This window comes from Poromitra crassiceps (genome assembly GCF_964638095.1).
Source record: "Poromitra crassiceps genome assembly, chromosome: 11".
Lineage (NCBI taxonomy): Eukaryota > Metazoa > Chordata > Actinopteri > Beryciformes > Melamphaidae > Poromitra > Poromitra crassiceps.
Genome location: NC_139643.1, coordinates 32765946 through 32784014, shown reverse-complemented (window position 1 = coordinate 32784014; position 18069 = coordinate 32765946). Strand labels below are relative to the sequence as shown.

At 48.1% G+C, this 18069-nt stretch overlaps 1 protein-coding gene across 2 annotated transcripts in view; it reads left to right on the top strand.

The window, feature by feature from the left end:
• LOC310785460 (inactive phospholipase C-like protein 2) overlaps window positions 1-18069 on the top strand; it is a 37028-nt gene that overhangs the window by 5637 nt on the left and 13322 nt on the right. Inside the window, exons 2-9 of one of the 2 annotated variants that reach the window (XM_083646540.1) lie at window positions 8977-9078; window positions 9330-9479; window positions 9675-9835; window positions 10248-10767; window positions 13207-14424; window positions 14920-15169; window positions 15376-15662; window positions 16990-17193. In XM_083646540.1, coding sequence (XP_083502666.1) covers window positions 8977-9078; window positions 9330-9479; window positions 9675-9835; window positions 10248-10767; window positions 13207-14424; window positions 14920-15169; window positions 15376-15662; window positions 16990-17193 — 2892 coding nt within the window. The remainder of the gene's footprint in view (window positions 1-8976; window positions 9079-9329; window positions 9480-9674; window positions 9836-10247; window positions 10768-13206; window positions 14425-14919; window positions 15170-15375; window positions 15663-16989; window positions 17194-18069) is intronic. The other variant, XM_083646541.1, reaches the window with a different exon arrangement.

The window sequence follows — 18069 nt, the reverse complement described above, 5'->3', positions numbered from 1 at the left end:
CTACTGTAACTCCCTTTATTCATATCTCAATAAATCATCCGTGGTTAAACTCCAGCTGATCCAAAATGCTGCTGCCAGACTCCTCACCAGGTCAAAAAAGTCATGCCATATCACCCCCATCCTAGCCTCACTGCACTGGCTCCCGGTACAGCACAGGATCCATTTCAAAATCCTTGTATTTGCATTCAGATCCCTCCATGGCCAAGCCCCCGCCTATATCTCTGACCTCATCCACCCCTATGCAGCCAGCCGGTCTCTGAGGTCATCCAACCAAGAGCTCCTGGTTGTGCCCAGGACCAGGCTAAAAACAAAAGGCGACAGAGCCTTCGAAGTGACAGCCCCGAAGCTCTGGAATGCCCTCCCCCCTGATCTGAGAGCCGCTCGCTCTGAGCTCTCGTTTAAAAAACTATTAAAGACCCACCTGTTTAGACAGGCCTTTTAGTCATTCCTAGCCATTGTTTTTACCTGTTCATGCTCTGTGTATGTTCTTATGTTTTTGCCTTTTTCTTGTATTATTCCTGCACTTATATTTCTGTGTTGCTATTTTAATGTGTAAAGCACTCTGTGCATTCGTGCTGGGAAGGGTGCTATATAAATAAAATTTTACTTACTTACTTACTCGTCAGCTGAAATCGTGGTTAGCTCTCTGACGAGATGACCTTTTAAAGTCAACATTTTGCTTGCTTTGTTTTGCGTGTGCGCCGCCACATGTTTGATTGCGTGGACGGTGGATGCGAGCGAGCGAGACGTGTGTGTGTGTGTGCGCGCGCGCGCGGGGCGCGAATGGGACTTCAAAGGTTTGTGAGCACCTGCTCCTCTTCTTGCCATTAGGAGGGGTGGGTTTTTTAGTGACACCGTGAGAGACTGTGAACGTTCACCGCATTTTTCTGTTGAACACACGCCCTCGCATTGTGCCGCTGACAGAATTGCATGACCACACAGTGCTTCCTGTTTCTGACTCAGAGTTGACTTCCCGTCCTCTGTGGTTGTCACACTCTTTGGCACAATCATGAACACAGAAACCCTCACGACAGTGAAGCCAAATGAAAAAGTTTATTTTCCCTATTTTAGACTATTTCACCACATTCATTATTGTATATATACAGTATACATAGTCCTGACAGTGAAACCTTTGTGTGTGGATTTTTATTTGTATATTCCATAAATCATCTCACAATTTCCAGTAAATCATCTGGGAAGCTCGTGGGTTGTCCCGAGGCCCGGGGTGAGAAGCACTGGAATAAACTCATCCATCCATCCATCACCCACTGTCAAACACACAGGGCCACAGGAAAGACATTTCCTCCTCCCTTTCAATTCTTCTCTCAGTCTCTCTCTCTCTCTCTCTCTCTGTTTTTCTATCTGTCTTAATTAGAAGAATTCAAAGAAGACGCCCACTAACGACCTACACTGTCTTTCTGCTGACTTGGAGGTTGTGTCATTATTGATAGTAGCTTGTTGCATCCCTACACACATAACATGCTCATGCATGTTGCGTATACATGGTAAGGAAGCATATGCTAGTGCCTAGAGGCAAAATGCCAAATGCCAGCGTGTGTGAGCGCAGTCAGCGCACGCATGCAGCCAGACAGACAGACAGTCAGACAGACAGACAGACAGACAGACAGACAGACAGACAGTCAGACAGACAGACAGACAGTCAGACAGACAGACAGACAGACAGACAGTCATATCTTTATTTATTTCTCTCTACTCTCCCTCCAGAGTTCCATTTTCCTCCTCCTTTTATCCAGTTCCGATCATCTCAACTTTCAACTAGTGATCTGTCTCCCCTATGATCTTGTCATGTGTGCCTTTCTCAATCACTCCATCTAATCTCCTCTGTCTGCCATGCAGTCACTCCCCATCACTCTCTCCCTCTCTCCCTCCCTCCCTCCCTCCCTCCCTCCCTCCATCCCCACATCTGTCCATCCACTGCGCAGTTCAATCAGGCTAGATGCCCGCGTCCTCTTAGGAGCAATTGGAATGTGGCAACACCAAATTATACAAATGCATTCACATCTGGACCACACCCTTTCGTATTGCTGGCTGGCAGATGAAAACTGGCAAACGGAGGGGAGGAGGGGGGGGGGTATATTTATATATATAAATATATATAAAACAAAATTGTGTTTTGGAAATTGTAAAGTGGGTTTTGAAGGGGTTTCATGGGCCAGTCTTGCTCCAAAAGGCTCTACAGATCTTTATTTAAAGTAACAAATAACAGCAATACAGTATTCATTCACGTGTTCCAACTGCTGTATAAACTAAATCTTTCTTTCTTTCTTTCTTTCTTTCTTTCTTTCTTTCTTTCTTTCTTTCTTTCTTTCTTTCTTTCTTTCTTTCTTTCTTTCTTTCTTGTCTGTGTTGTCACTTCACTCCTCTCTTCCTGTGATGCCTGTGGAGCCACAGGAAGCTGTCTGTGACTGGCTGACTGACAGGCTGCTTCCTGTTTTGAAGCACCGCTGGTGTTTTGGGGAGGATCTGGACGCATGCTCCGCCTCCGCCAGGGGAAACAAATAGCATCTTTCTCTGTTAAGGAATCATGCACATTGACTAGGCATGGGGGGGATCAATACAAGTCTCCTGATATTTTATTATATAAATTGTCAAATGCATATGTTATGTTTAGTGTTGAAAAAAGGTAATAAATCGCAATATTTTTAAAATCGCAATAATATTGTATCGTGACTTAAGCATTGCGATAATATTGTATAGTGGGGACTCTGGTGATCTCGCCCTCTATGTGAGGTCAGGTGTCTCTCTGTGTGTGTGTGTAGGCGTGTGTGTGTGTCTGTGTCTGTGTGTGTCTATTTCCTATCTGTCAATAAGGGGTGACTCAGTTTTCACTGGTCCTCGAGGGGGTCCCCCAGCAGCAAACTGGTGAATTGTTCAACTTCACCATTATTTCATTTACAAGAAGTCAACATTTAGAGAATGTTGACTGTTTTGATCATAGTTTTCTCTGATATCTCTCTGCCTGCAATACATCTGTATTGTAAACAAACTCATTGATATGAAAAAGGTTGAGAATGCGTGACATAGTAGCCTACATGAGTGTCTATGGAGACGGCTCTGCGTTATCTATGTGGAGCAGCTAACTGCCATGCACTGTGGCTGGTGCTGGTATGGCCACAGAGAGACCATTACCGCCAATGTCACACACACAGATAGAGCTGGAGATTGAGGGCAACATTGATTTTCTGTGCCTGTCATTGCACTGCATGAAAGGTAGGGGAGAGTTTAAGTGATAGGGTGGTGTGTGTGTGTGTGTGTGTGTGTGTGTGTGTGTGTGTGTGTGTGTGTGTGTGTGTGTGTGTGTGTGTGTGTGTGTGTGTGTGTGTGTGTGTGTGTGTGTGTGTGTGTGTGTGTGTGTGTGTGTCTGTATTTATGCGTGGCTCTGCACCTCATTCTGGGTCAGTAAATTCCCCGTGATCGTGTCAGGAGAGAGCTGAGAAAAGACAGATCCCTGTTCCCTCTGTTATATAAAACAAGAGAGAGAGAGAAGCTCTGATCATCCTTTCATGATTTCACCCTGCTGGAGGGGTGGAGTTGCGTTAGACACAGACAGTGGTGCTGGAGGGGTGGTGTTGCGTTAGACACAGACAGTGGTGCTGGAGGGGTGGAGTTGCGTTAGACACAGACAGTGGTGCTGGAGGGGTGGAGTTGCGTTAGACACAGACAGTGGTGCTGGAGGGGTGGTGTTGCGTTAGACACAGACAGTGGTGCTGGAGGGGTGGAGTTGCGTTAGACACAGACAGTGGTGCTGGAGGGGTGGAGTTGCGTTAGACACAGACAGTGGTGCTGGAGGGGTGGAGTTGCGTTAGACACAGACAGTGGTGCTGGAGGGGTGGTGTTGCGTTAGACACAGACAGTGGTGCTGGAGGGGTGGAGTTGCGTTAGACACAGACAGTGGTGCTGGAGGGGTGGTGTTGTGTTAGACACAGACAGTGGTGTTGGAGGGGTGGAGTTGCGTTAGACACAGACAGTGGTGCTGGAGGGGTGGTGTTGTGTTAGACACAGACAGTGGTGCTGGAGGGGTGGAGTTGCGTTAGACACAGACAGTGGTGCTGGAGGGGTGGTGTTGCGTTAGACACAGACAGTGGTGCTGGAGGGGTGGAGTTGCGTTAGACACAGACAGTGGTGCTGGAGGGGTGGTGTTGCGTTAGACACAGACAGTGGTGCTGGAGGGGTGGAGTTGCGTTAGACACAGACAGTGGTGCTGGAGGGGTGGAGTTGCGTTAGACACAGACAGTGGTGCTGGAGGGGTGGAGTTGCGTTAGACACAGACAGTGGTGCTGGAGGGGTGGTGTTGTGTTAGACACAGACAGTGGTGCTGGAGGGGTGGTGTTGCGTTAGACACAGACAGTGGTGCTGGAGGGGTGGAGTTGCGTTAGACACAGACAGTGGTGCTGGAGGGGTGGTGTTGCGTTAGACACAGACAGTGGTGCTGGAGGGGTGGAGTTGCGTTAAACACAGACAGTGGTGCTGGAGGGGTGGTGTTGCGTTAGACACAGACAGTGGTGCTGGAGGGGTGGTGTTGCGTTAGACACAGACAGTGGTGCTGGAGGGGTGGTGTTGCGTTAGACACAGACAGTGGTGCTGGAGGGGTGGAGTTGCGTTAGACACAGACAGTGGTGCTGGAGGGGTGGTGTTGCGTTAGACACAGACAGTGGTGCTGGAGGGGTGGTGTTGCGTTAGACACAGACAGTGGTGCTGGAGGGGTGGTGTTGCGTTAGACACAGACAGTGGTGCTGGAGGGGTGGTGTTGCGTTAGACACAGACAGTGGTGCTGGAGGGGTGGAGTTGCGTTAGACACAGACAGTGGTGCTGGAGGGGTGGAGTTGCGTTAGACACAGACAGTGGTGCTGGAGGGGTGGAGTTGCGTTAGACACAGACAGTGGTGCTGGAGGGGTGGAGTTGCGTTAGACACAGACAGTGGTGCTGGAGGGGTGGTGTTGTGTTAGACACAGACAGTGGTGCTGGAGGGGTGGTGTTGCGTTAGACACAGACAGTGGTGCTGGAGGGGTGGAGTTGCGTTAGACACAGACAGTGGTGCTGGAGGGGTGGTGTTGCGTTAGACACAGACAGTGGTGCTGGAGGGGTGGAGTTGCGTTAAACACAGACAGTGGTGCTGGAGGGGTGGTGTTGCGTTAGACACAGACAGTGGTGCTGGAGGGGTGGTGTTGCGTTAGACACAGACAGTGGTGCTGGAGGGGTGGTGTTGCGTTAGACACAGACAGTGGTGCTGGAGGGGTGGAGTTGCGTTAGACACAGACAGTGGTGCTGGAGGGGTGGAGTTGCGTTAGACACAGACAGTGGTGCTGGAGGGGTGGTGTTGCGTTAGACACAGACAGTGGTGCTGGAGGGGTGGTGTTGCGTTAGACACAGACAGTGGTGCTGGAGGGGTGGAGTTGCGTTAGACACAGACAGTGGTGCTGGAGGGGTGGAGTTGCGTTAGACACAGACAGTGGTGCTGGAGGGGTGGTGTTGCGTTAGACACAGACAGTGGTGCTGGAGGGGTGGAGTTGCGTTAGACACAGACAGTGGTGCTGGAGGGGTGGTGTTGCGTTAGACACAGACAGTGGTGCTGGAGGGGTGGTGTTGCGTTAGACACAGACAGTGGTGCTGGAGGGGTGGAGTTGCGTTAGACACAGACAGTGGTGCTGGAGGGGTGGAGTTGTGTTAGACACAGACAGTGGTGCTGGAGGGGTGGAGTTGTGTTAGACACAGACAGTGGTGCTGGAGGGGTGGAGTTGTGTTAGACACAGACAGTGGTGCTGGAGGGGTGGAGTTGTGTTAGACAGTGGTGCTGGAGGGGTGGAGTTGTGTTAGACAGTGGTGCTGGAGGGGTGGAGGAGTTGTGTTAGACACAGACAGTGGTGCTGGAGGGGTGGAGTTGTGTTAGACAGTGGTGCTGGAGGGGTGGAGTTGTGTTAGACACTGGTGTTGGAGGGGTGGAGTTGTCTTAGACAGTGGTGCTGGAGGGGTGGAGTTGGGTTAGACAGTGGTGCTGGAGGGGTGGAGTTGTGTTAGACAGTGGTGCTGGAGGGGTGGAGTTGTCTTAGACAGTGGTGCTGAAGGGGTGGAGTTGTGTTAGACAGTGGTGCTGAAGGGGTGGAGTTGTCTTAGACAGTGGTGCTGGAGGGGTGGAGTTGTGTTAGACAGTGGTGCTGGAGGGGTGGAGTTGTGTTAGACAGTGGTGCTGGAGGGGTGGGGTTGTGTTAGACAGTGGTGCTGGAGGGGTGGAGTTGTGTTAGACAGTGGTGCTGAAGGGGTGGAGTTGTCTTAGACAGTGGTGCTGGAGGGGTGGAGTTGTGTTAGACAGTGGTGCTGAAGGGGTGGAGTTGTCTTAGACAGTGGTGCTGGAGGGGTGGAGTTGTGTTAGACAGTGGTGCTGAAGGGGTGGAGTTGTGTTAGACAGTGGTGCTGGAGGGGTGGAGTTGTGTTAGACACAGACAGTGGTGCTGGAGGGGTGGAGTTGTCTTAGACAGTGGTGCTGAAGGGGTGGAGTTGTGTAAGACAGTGGTGCTGAAGGGGTGGAGTTGTCTTAGACAGTGGTGCTGGAGGGGTGGAGTTGTGTTAGACAGTGGTGCTGGAGGGGTGGAGTTGTGTTAGACAGTGGTGCTGGAGGGGTGGAGTTGTGTTAGACAGTGGTGCTGGAGGGGTGGAGTTAGCTCGATTTCAAGCATTTGTTCAGCTCTTCAGTGGTTTGCCCTCTCTGTCATATTCCTTCTTAAAAGGGATCGTGATCTGAGTGTCAGGTCCTCGCTTATGCATTCTGTTCATGCAGACTGCAAGGGTACAAGTGTGTGTGTGTGTGTGTGTGTGTGTGTGTGTGTGTGTGTGTGTGTGTGTGTGTGTGTGTGTGTGTGTGTGTGTGTGTGTGTGTGTGTGTGTCCGGGGTGGGGGGGGGTTGGGGTGCTGCCAGAAGGAAAGACATACAATCTCTCTCACCTTCTGCCCACCTCATCTCTTCCTCCCCTCTCTCTAATGCCCACAGGGGGCAGTATTTTTTTAGTACCGCCTAAAGACGCTGTTGTCCCCGTCGGCAACACTTCTACATCCTAATGAGGTGATTGGCAGAGGATGGTTGTGATAATTGGGTGTCCTCCCCCCACCCCTCCCACTAAGTCCTCCATGAATGATGCTTCATGCTTCCCATCTTGCACGTTCATTCATATTCTTCAGATGAAACACAGCTCAGGTCTCCTTGCTCTCTCTCTCTCTCTTATCTCTGCCTCTGGTATCCCCCAGATATTTCTCAAATGCAGGGTTTGCTTGTCTCTTCTCTCATAAAACAGCCAACGCTTTTGATGTTCACATATGAACTCCCGCTTGCGTGTTATTAAAGTCATGTTTCTCCGTGTTGCCTGATGCGTAGATATCGGTCGGGGACGGTTCACAGATCACTCTAAATATGACAATGATTATTGGCCTGATCGATTAGGCCTGCTACAACACAATACCGCTTTTGAGAGCTAAAAACAATCTGTTAGGCACACAGCAGCAAGCTGCAAGATTTCATCTGCCACTAGTAATAACAAATATCAATCACTACCATCTACAATGCAGGATTGTTTTTGTTTGTTCGACCAATTCAAAGTGATTTTGTTATTTTTCGGTTTCACTTGTGTCACTTACCGAGAAACATCCAAAACAAATTCACATCCGTTTCTTCAGAAAAAGAAATGACGTGACACATAGGGGCTCACCTGGTAGAGCGTAGAGTCGCGTACCACTAAGGCTGAGTCCTTCGCGCGGCCGACCTGGGTTCGAATCGGTGGTCCATTGCCGCATGTCATCCCCTCTCTCACCCCACCTTTCCTGTCTGCCTACTGTCCTGTTGAATAAAGGCAAAAATGCCCCCCCCCCCCCCCCCCAAAATCTAATATATTTTTTTTTAGAAATGTCAAAGAAATCTGACACATAGACATACTAGTATGGCATTGATAGCTGAGAACGTTGTACTTTGTACTGTGAAGATTGTGTGTGAGAGAAAGTATGAGTGTCTACAGTATGTCTTGGATCAATCAACTTGGGATTGAATCAGCCACAATTAAATGAATGTCTTATCCTATCATAGATTATCTTCATCAATTAAGTCTTGATTTGATTTGATCAGGACTCCAATATATCCGTAATTGAATAACTTCGCCCCCATATATGTTCTTATCTGTTTCTCTAACGTTCTGTCCCGGTTTGACATCTGATCGGTCAATATATCAGATTGATGGGCTCAGCTGTGATGGCGAGCACAGATAACCTGATTGGGCCTGCCAATGTCATTTGAGGAGGGGCAAAATTAGCATGCTGCAGCTTGCTCGGCTTTGCTGCCTCTTGTCTAGTCAGGTCTGATTAATGGTGTAAGGGGCAAGGGCAAGGACAGGCAAAGCCTTTTAGCATGGGATCAGAAAAAAACAATAGCAGCTTGGTAGGAGGAGGCGCTGTCCACTACGCTAAATAATCTGTTTATATACAGTTACTGTATATAAGCTGTATGATCAAGGTTTGCTTATTATGCCCAAGCAGAAGTAATATCACAATGCAAAGAATAATCTTCAGAAGGATTACCGGTATGACAATTTTGGCCGATACCAAACATAAACATTGCTGTTAATGGCCGATAAGCGATATTTGCAGATGTCGATATGATCTGTATAAAAAAACACATTTCTATGATAATCAAATGTTGTACATACTGAAAAAACACATTTGCAAAAGTAATGCATTTCCTTATTTCTAAAACATTTGGAAAAGATGATAGAAATGATACCAATAACCGATATGAACATTGCATCATCGGACCGATGCCGATATGATTGCCGATATATCGTGCATCCCTAAGAAGGATCACCAAGTCTTTCTCTCTTTTGTCTCGTTTTTCTCCTTCTCTCATTCCACCTGTCTCCTCTCTGTATCTCTGTCATCCCTTTCTCCCCGCTCACCCCTGGCTCCTCCTCTTCCATCCATCAGGACAGGTCCCGTGCGGGTCGGGACAGGAAGAAGACGGTGTCCTTCAGTAGCAGCCTGTCAGAGAGGAAGATCAGCAGTGCCGCCGACTGCATCCACTCCATGGTGGGTCAGCTCCCGCGTGGCCCCATATATAAAACATACACTTCACACATACTGTACCTCCAAGGGCTTGTTGGAGGTCCCAGGCTTTTGATCCTGTCTGAGCCTCTGAACTGAACATCACTGCTCACCAGAGCCATACAACCAAACATGAATTGTTGAATGTCTCGTCATTGTGGCTCGTTCATTTATTGGATCAGCTCACTTGCACTGAAGGGCAGTGGGTCACGATGTCATCCATATTTTGATTCCAGGTTGAGGGTACTGAACTGAGGAAGGTGCGCTCCAACTCGCGGGTCTACCAGCGCTACTACCTCCTGGACGCAGGGCTGCAGGCCCTGTGCTGGGAGCCGTCCAAGAAGGAGTCCGACAAGGCCCGGATCTCCCTCCCCTCCATACGAGAGGTCAGTGTCCAGAGGAGAAGGTTTGTAAATCAAGCGCTCCTGATGAAAAAAATGAAACCTGTGGTCATGTGATCGTCACTTTTCTGGATGTCCCATTGATTAATTTTGGGCTAAGGCAAGGACCGTCTTAAACATGAACTGTATATAAGACGGTCTACTGTAGGTGCTGCTGAACTTCTCGTGGTCTCATTCTAGGTGCGGACGGGTCGTAACACAGAAACCTTCCGGACCTGCGGGCTGTATGATCAGATCTCAGAGGATTGTGCGTTCTCCATCATCTATGCAGAGACGTACGAGAGCTTGGATCTGGTGGCCAACTCTGCTGAGGTGGCCAACATCTGGGTGACCGGCCTCAGGTATGACAGAGCGAGGGATCAGCCAGCGCTCTTAATACTGTACATCTGCAAATCTTCAGCTGTACCACTACCAGCCACAGATTGCAATCAGTGTTTAGATAAGTAATCTTCTTTTAGAGCACCCTTTTCTATTATACCATCATCATAGCCTAACAGTTGTGCTAGTATTCTGAAACAGTAGAACCAAATCAGATGGACTTGGAATCATCTCTATTTTATATTGATATTGATTTAAAGGCTCTTCCTTTGACTGACAACCAAAACATTTTGGGGATATCTTTGGGGATCTATAGTGGCCGCGAAATGCCTACGATGAAAACTGTAAATGTACGTGACGCAATATTGAAAGGTGAAGGTAGAACTATTATATGTTTCTGTCGTATTGCATCAGCCTTGTGTGATCTGGCCCCAGGTATCTGATGCAGTATGGGAAGCACGCCCTGGACATGATCGCCAGCAGCCAGGACAGCCTGCGGATCAGCTGGCTGGAACAGCTGTTCTTCTCTGCCGCCGAATCGGACGGACAGGATGACGCGGACGAGGGAATCTGTCTGCAATCGGCCGTGGGCTTGATACAGAGCGCGAACCCCGGAGTGAGCGGGGCCAAAGTGGAGCACAGGTTCAAAGAGCTCCAGAGAGTCAGGGAGAGGACATGTGAGGTCAAAGAGCTTCAGATAGTCAGGGAGAGGACATGTGGGGTCGCTGCTGCTGCTACGCTAGATAACGGATCCGTAGCGAAAGACCACAGCGAGGACAAACGACTAGCGGGGAGGAACAAGCGAGTGACCAAGCAGGAGTTCATCGAGGTCTTCCATGACCTTTGCACCCGTCCAGAGATCTACTTTCTGTTGGTGCAGTTCTCTAGCAACAAGGAGTTCCTGGACACCAAAGATCTGATGAGGTTCCTGGAGGCTGAGCAGGGCGTGGTTCAAGTGGGTAACACACACACACACACACACACACACAAACGCGCGTGCGCGTGTGACTGTGCGCACACACATACACACACGCACACAGGCTTGGGAGCAAGTTTATTATCGTTAATGAAAACTAACGAAATAACGAAAACTAGAAGTGGAAAAAAAAAATCTTACCAGGAATAAAAACAAAAACGAGGCTTTACAAAAAACGAGGCTTACTAACTGAAACTGTATTATGTTTTCAAAACGAAGTGAAATAAACTAAAATAATCTAATAGAGTAAATATCATTTTCGTATTTGCCAGTTTATTTCATACATAAACCCAGTATTTTGGGTGAATATGAAATTGATCCTCGTAGATCTATCTTCCTTCTTTCTTCCTCTCTGCCAGTTTAGTCCACGGTCCTGGTCTCAGTCGCCTGGTACCCTGCGCCTGGCAGGCATCATGGCACTGAAAGCCAGGATAAGGCTGCAGAGTCTGATGGGATGACTTTTATATGACTGACTGATAAAACATGTGGTGATAAAATATGTGAAACATTGCTCAAGGGGGACAATCCCATCAATGTAAAAGTCAGTTTGAAATGCTGGCACAAGAAGCTACCTTGACAAAGTCAAGGGCGTATGCCCAGCCCTCCTTCACTGAAACAGAAGCTGATCCCCGGCCAGGCGGCATGACAGAGCCCGCAGCCTGAGACAACCTGATGACACTTCCCCCCGCGAACCGATACCTGACCTGTTTGTCCCAAAAACCTACAGGCCTTAAAGGTGCCACCACAGCCCCCGACTGTAGAAGAAGAAATAAGAACGCAGTGCACATGCCCAGTCGGTTTTCATCAAACTTTGTCTTTTAAAACGATAACGGCTAACCTTTTGAAGCAACTACGATTCTGATATGTTAAGTTTGTTCCATTTGACCCGACCGAAACCTTCCGAATGCAGAAATAAGGGGGGTTTAATGCCCGACACGGGATTCCGAGTAAGGACACAGTGGGAAAGTGGGCACTTTGCCTGCAAGCTGTCAGGTGAGCTAATAGAATTGCGCCTACAGGGCTACAGCATGCAGGCTGTAACGTTACAGAGTCTGAGGGCTACAGCATGCAGGCTGTAACATTACAGAGTCTGAGGGCTACAGCATGCAGGCTGTAACGTTACAGAGTCTGAGGGCTACAGCATGCAGGCTGTAACGTTACAGAGTCAGAGGGCTACAGCATGCAGGCTGTAACGTTACAGAGTCTGAGGGCTACAGCATGCAGGCTGTAACGTTACAGAGTCTGAGAGCTACAGCATGCAGGCTGTAACGTTACAGAGTCTGAGAGCTACAGCATGCAGGCTGTAACGTTACAGAGTCTGAGAGCTACAGCATGCAGGCTGTAACATTACAGAGTCTGAGAGCTACAGCATGCAGGCTGTAACATTACAGAGTCTGAGAGCTACAGCATGCAGGCTGTAACATTACAGAGTCTGAGAGCTACAGCATGCAGGCTGTAACATTACAGAGTCTGAGAGCTACAGCATGCAGGCTGTAACATTACAGAGTCTGAGGGCTGCATGCAGGCTGTAACATTACAGAGTCTGAGAGCTACAGCATGCAGGCTGTAACATTACAGAGTCTGGAAGACGTGCGTCTTGTTCCGCTGAGGAATTAAAAGCTGCTTTTGCACATGTCATGTCACCCGGTACAGTAAACATAACAATGTCCACAGATATGTGTTAAATTATTGTAGTCCGGAACCTACTAATGTAACTTGATTACTTTCTGCTACTTTTGGATTACCTCAATACCAAGTATACAAATAAAGAAAAGATAAAAATGTTTATTTAAATTAGATGCAGAGTCCTTGGATGATGACAGCATTTTCACAGTTTGAATGCATAAGCTATTGCACTGCACTGTGATGTTGTTCCTCTTTTCTGCATTAAAAACAAAATTATGGCGAAATTTCCACCCGGTGACATTTTTTTATTTTTTTTAATACAGGCCATGATGATGAAATGGTAGCTGTACGATTAGCTATTGCTTCACTCCAGAGTGGTGTTGTGAGACGAGTGTTGTAATGTGTAATGTGTAATGGCGCGCTTGGGACCTTGAGCGTCCACGGGAAATGGTGAACTTACTTTACATTCCAAGTAAAAAGTAAAATTGACGCCTATTCTTTATTTTAAAATAAATTTTAAAATTGTATTCCTGCGAATAATCAAAATTTTTACTAGATGTATCGGTAATCAGATTTTTTTTTTTTTTTTTTACTTTAAGGGAATAGTTACCTTTTTTTGTATCCTAATTAATGATGTAATGTCGTTCCATGTATTCCGCTACTCTCAAGCCTGCACACACAAACGAATCACTCAAATGGCAGAAAACTCAAAAGCGTATCCTCAATTGTCCCCATCCAGTTTCTTTTCCTCCTCTCACTCTTCCTCTCCCACTGTGTCTTCATCTTAACCAGGTGAGCGAGGAGACCAGCCTGGACCTCATCCAATCCCACGAGCCGTCGGAGGAGGGCCGTCAGCAGGGATGCCTGTCATTGGACGGCTTCACCAGCTACCTCACCTCGGTGGAGTGTCACCTCTTCGACGTGGAGCATGGCGCCGTGTGTCAGGACATGTGCCAGCCTCTGTCTCACTACTACATCAACTCCTCCCACAACACCTACCTCATCGAGGACCAGTTCCGAGGCCCCGCCGACATCTCCGGCTACATCCGAGCGCTCAGGATGGGATGCCGGTGCATCGAGATGGACGTCTGGGACGGTCCCGACGAGGAGCCGGTGGTCTGCACCGGACACACCCTCACCCCGCCCCTGGCTCTCCGTTGCGTGCTGGACGCGATCGGAAGGTTCGCGTTCGTAGCCTCTGAGTATCCGTTAATTCTGTGCGTTGAAAACCACTGTTCGCTCCGACAGCAGGAAGTGATGCTGCAGCAGCTCGTCAGAATACTGGGGGAGAGGTTATACACGGACCCCCCGGACGAGGGGGAGGCATACCTGCCGTCGCCACACGCCCTACGGGGTCAGATCCTACTGAAGGGGAAGAAGCTGGGGCTCGGTTGGGATGGGGAGGAGGGGGAAGTGAGTGAGGAAGATGAAGGGGCAGAGATGTGCCAGAGGATGAAGGCAGCTGTGAGCAGCGCAGGGGCGGGGCCTGGGGGAGGCGAGAAGGAGAAAGAGAAAGCCGTCTCCACCACAGCGGTCTCTCAGTCCAATGCTCCTCCTCCCAGACACTTCCAACTCCTGAAGGAGCTCTCTGACCTCGTAACTCTTTGCCGCTCAATCCGCTTTACTGACTTCCAGACATCATCCAAGAGCCAGAAACCCTGGGAACTGTGTTCCTTCCACGAGTCCCTGGCCGTGCGTCTCGCTGGCGAGAGCCCCGGCCGCTTTGTCAACCACAACAAGCATTTCCTGTCGCGGGTGTTCCCCGACCCCATGCGCATCGACTCCAGCAACATGAACCCTCAGGACCTGTGGCAGTGCGGTTGCCAGATTGTGGCCATGAATTATCAGACGGCTGGCCTGATGATGGACCTGAACACGGCCTGGTTCCGGCAGAACGGGAACTGTGGCTTGGTTCTGCGGCCGGCCATCATGCGCCAGGAGGTTTCCTATTTCAGCGCCGACACCAGAGACACAGTGCCCGGCGTGTCTCCGCAGCTGCTCCATGTTAAGGTGTGGCGGGACGGATCAGTAACACAAACCTCAGTAGTCGCCTGTTTGCAGCTTTAGGCAGGGACTTTCTCATCAGTCACATTTCCACAACCTCTTCTATTCTTCTCTACTGTTTTGTTTATCCTTATTGTCAAGAAAGACAATGTGTGAGCTAGTCTACAGTTTCTGTGTTAGCCTAACACCATTTGAACACACACACACACACACACACCATGTGTATTTCTCACCATGCCGTTATTCCTAATTGACTTATTTAATTATAAATAAATATAATATATATATATTATATATATATATATATATATAATTATATTGAATTATATAATAAAAAATAAAAAAATCGTAAAAAATATAAAAAATTATATATAAATTATATATATATATTATATATATTTATATATAAATATAATAAATGACTTAAAAATAATAAAATAAAAGAAAGGAAAAGATGCATGAGTAAATAAAACAACCCATGGTGTCAATCCCTCCTCCCAGGTGATCAGCGGTCAGAACCTGCCCAGGCCGAAGGGTTCGGGGGCCAAAGGAGACGTGGTGGACCCCTACGTCTACGTGGAGATCCACGGCATCCCGGCCGACTGCGCCGAGCGCCGCACCAGGACGGTGACCCACAACGGGGACAACCCCATCTTCGACGAGAGCTTTGAGTTCAAGATCAACCTGCCGGAGCTGGCCATGGTTCGCTTTGTGGTGCTGGATGACGACTTCATAGGGGACGAGTTCATAGGTCCGTGTTTGCTTCAGCAGGGTCATCACTCCATTAAGGAATAGTTCACCCAAAAAATAAAATAACGTTATCATTATTGCCAGCACAACCCGCGAGAAAGCTAGTCACCATTGAGTAGATGATGACAGAATTGTAATTAGGGTGAACAGTTCCTTTAAGTTCATGTGCCATGTTATGCCCCCCCCCCCCCCCCTGTATTACTACAGGACAGTATACCATTCCTCTGGAGTGCCTTCAGCCCGGCTACCGGCATGTACCACTCCAGTGTCTGACGGGGGAGGACCTTCCCTTCGCCCGCCTGTTTGTCCATGTGGCGCTGACCAACCGGAGAGGAGGGGGCAAGCCTCATAAGAGGGGCCTGTCTGTGAGGAAGGCCAGGAAGGGGAGGGACTACACTGCCCTGAGGGACCTGGGGGTGCGAGCCGTGGATGAGGTCTTCAAGATGGCCGCCCCCCCACTGAGAGAAGCCACCGACCTGAGGGAGAACATGCAGGTGAGGAGGATGGGAGTCTGGTCTTATCTATTTTCATGTGGTATTTAATCATTTTATAAAAAGAAATAGAGTCCGCACACTGCTCGACTTGCTCCCAGTTGATTTAATCATTTTATACCATAGGACAATGAAATAGCATCGGTGTCATCTTTCTTTAATAACAGACATCATGTTCATAATGAACATATTTCTGTTTAAATGACTATTCTGCTCCGAACAAAGGCACAATTCATCTGCAGCACAATTGTTGCCAACCAGTCAAATAATTATATTTGGTCTGTGAATTAGTTAGTCAGTTAGTCTGTGAATTATTAATGTTGGTAATTGCATTGAAGTGCTAACCAAATGGATTAATATTTTACGATAAAGTTGCAAATAAAATAAAGAAACTAAAGACCGCCACTAGTGACGAGTGTCTCCAGTTTTTGCAGTTGTTAATGCCTGAACTAAGTGGCTTTTCAGTAGCACAACTCTTATACGCCAGACAGACTGTGGCTGCTTGTTTCACCCCGGAGCAATAAAAGAGTAATTACACGTTCAGTCACTCTGTGGTGAGATTCTAGGTGTCCACATGTCTTGATTTCTTTCTTTCTTTTGCTGCTTGTATGTGTTCTCTGTGCGTGCTGTAACGTGTTATGGTGTTGTGTCTGTTTTGTCTCTTAATTGGCACTGGAACTGAGCCACCAAACAATTGCTGTAACAAACAATTACCACCAACATTGCTTTGTGGCACTAATGAAGTATCTTGTTATGTATTATGTATTATGCATCTATGCATTTATGTATCTATGTATTATGTATCCATGCATTTATGTATCTATCTTTTTATTATGCATCTATGTATTTATGTGAGGCCTGCAAAGCTGTGGAAACAAATTTCCCTTGAGGGATGATAAAGTAATGTATTGTTGGATGGGTGTGTGTGTGTGTGTGTGTGTGTGTGTGTGTGTGTGAGTGAGAGTGTGTTTGTGTGTGTGAGAGTGTACTGTGTGTGTGTGTGTGTGTGTGTGTGTGTGTGTGTGTGTGTGTGTGTGTGTGTGTGTGTGTGTGTGTGTGTGTGTGTGTGTGTTTGAGAGAGAGAGAAATTGCATGTTTATTTTATTGTAGTTTTTTATATATTTTTTATTTTCTTTGTTGTCTCTGCACAGTTTTTTTTCTATTAGTAAGCAAACGAATCATATTAAAATTGATTCAACCCGAAAGAAAAAAAGGATAGCGAATGCGAGAAAGAGACGGGGAAAGTCTATGTATGAGTGCATATTGGAATAAATATACGCTAGTCAATCTTCAAATGTCATGTTTGTGTATCCTCGCTCTCTCGCACTAGAACTCGGTAGCAGTGTTCAGGGAGCTGTGCGGGGTGTCGGCGGTGGCGAACCTGATGCAGTGTGTGTTGGCTCTGGGATCGAGTGTGTCGGGACCGGACGGGACCCCCTTACTGCTGTTTGAGCTCCGGGACCACTACCCCACCCTGGAGCCCCAGGGACCCCTGCCTGACGTCCTGCGCCGGCTGGTCTCCACCTATGAAATGGTGAGGGAGAGAGAGATCATCTTTTTGTTTTACCAAAGAAGAGGAGTGTACAGTCATGGCCACTTTCTTCTTGAATACATAAGAAAGTGAGGAAAAAATAGCCCAAATCTGAAATGTGTGTCAAGCACCTCCCATGTCCTGTCTGTTCAACTCCTACTCCCTCACAAAGCACAAAGCTTCCCTTTAAGCCCATATGTTCTGCTCCATAAGCTGGCATGGTTTTGCATTGCAAAGTCCACATTCAGCCTCTAGTGCTCTTTAAACACTCACTACTGTATGTACATCCTCCCCCTCGGCCTGATTCCACTGTGCGTTTCCCACCTAAATAAAGAATTATCTTTCCTTAACCAAGAGTAAAGCTAATTACTGTAACTGACTTCCCCCCTGTGTAATGATGTCCAGAATTAAATCCAGACAGAATAGAACTCCCCCGTGGAAATAAGCTAGAGAGAGAGAGAGAGAGAGAGAGAGAGAGAGAGAGAGAGAGAGAGAGAGAGAGAGAGAGAGAGAGAGAGAGAGAGAGAGAGAGAGAGAGAGAGAGAGAGAGAGAGAGAGAGGGGTTGTGGGCGCTAGGTCAATTGGTCTGTCAGTCGACTCACATCGTCAGTCTAGCCAATCAGCAGATACCGGCCTCCAGTCAGCCAATCAATAAGCACAATCAATTAGTTTGTGTGGGTTTAGGTTACTAGCCTTCTCACGCTTTTATTTCTGTCTCCTCCACCTCGGCTCGCCCTCAACATGTTTCCCTCGCTCCACATCGCCCCCTACAGTAGCTCTTTTTTGGCCTCTGCACCCCCCACCACCACCCCCGGTCATTCCTTCCTTCCGTTCCATCTATTCACCCACGCACCCCCCCCCCCCCCCCCCCCCCGGGCA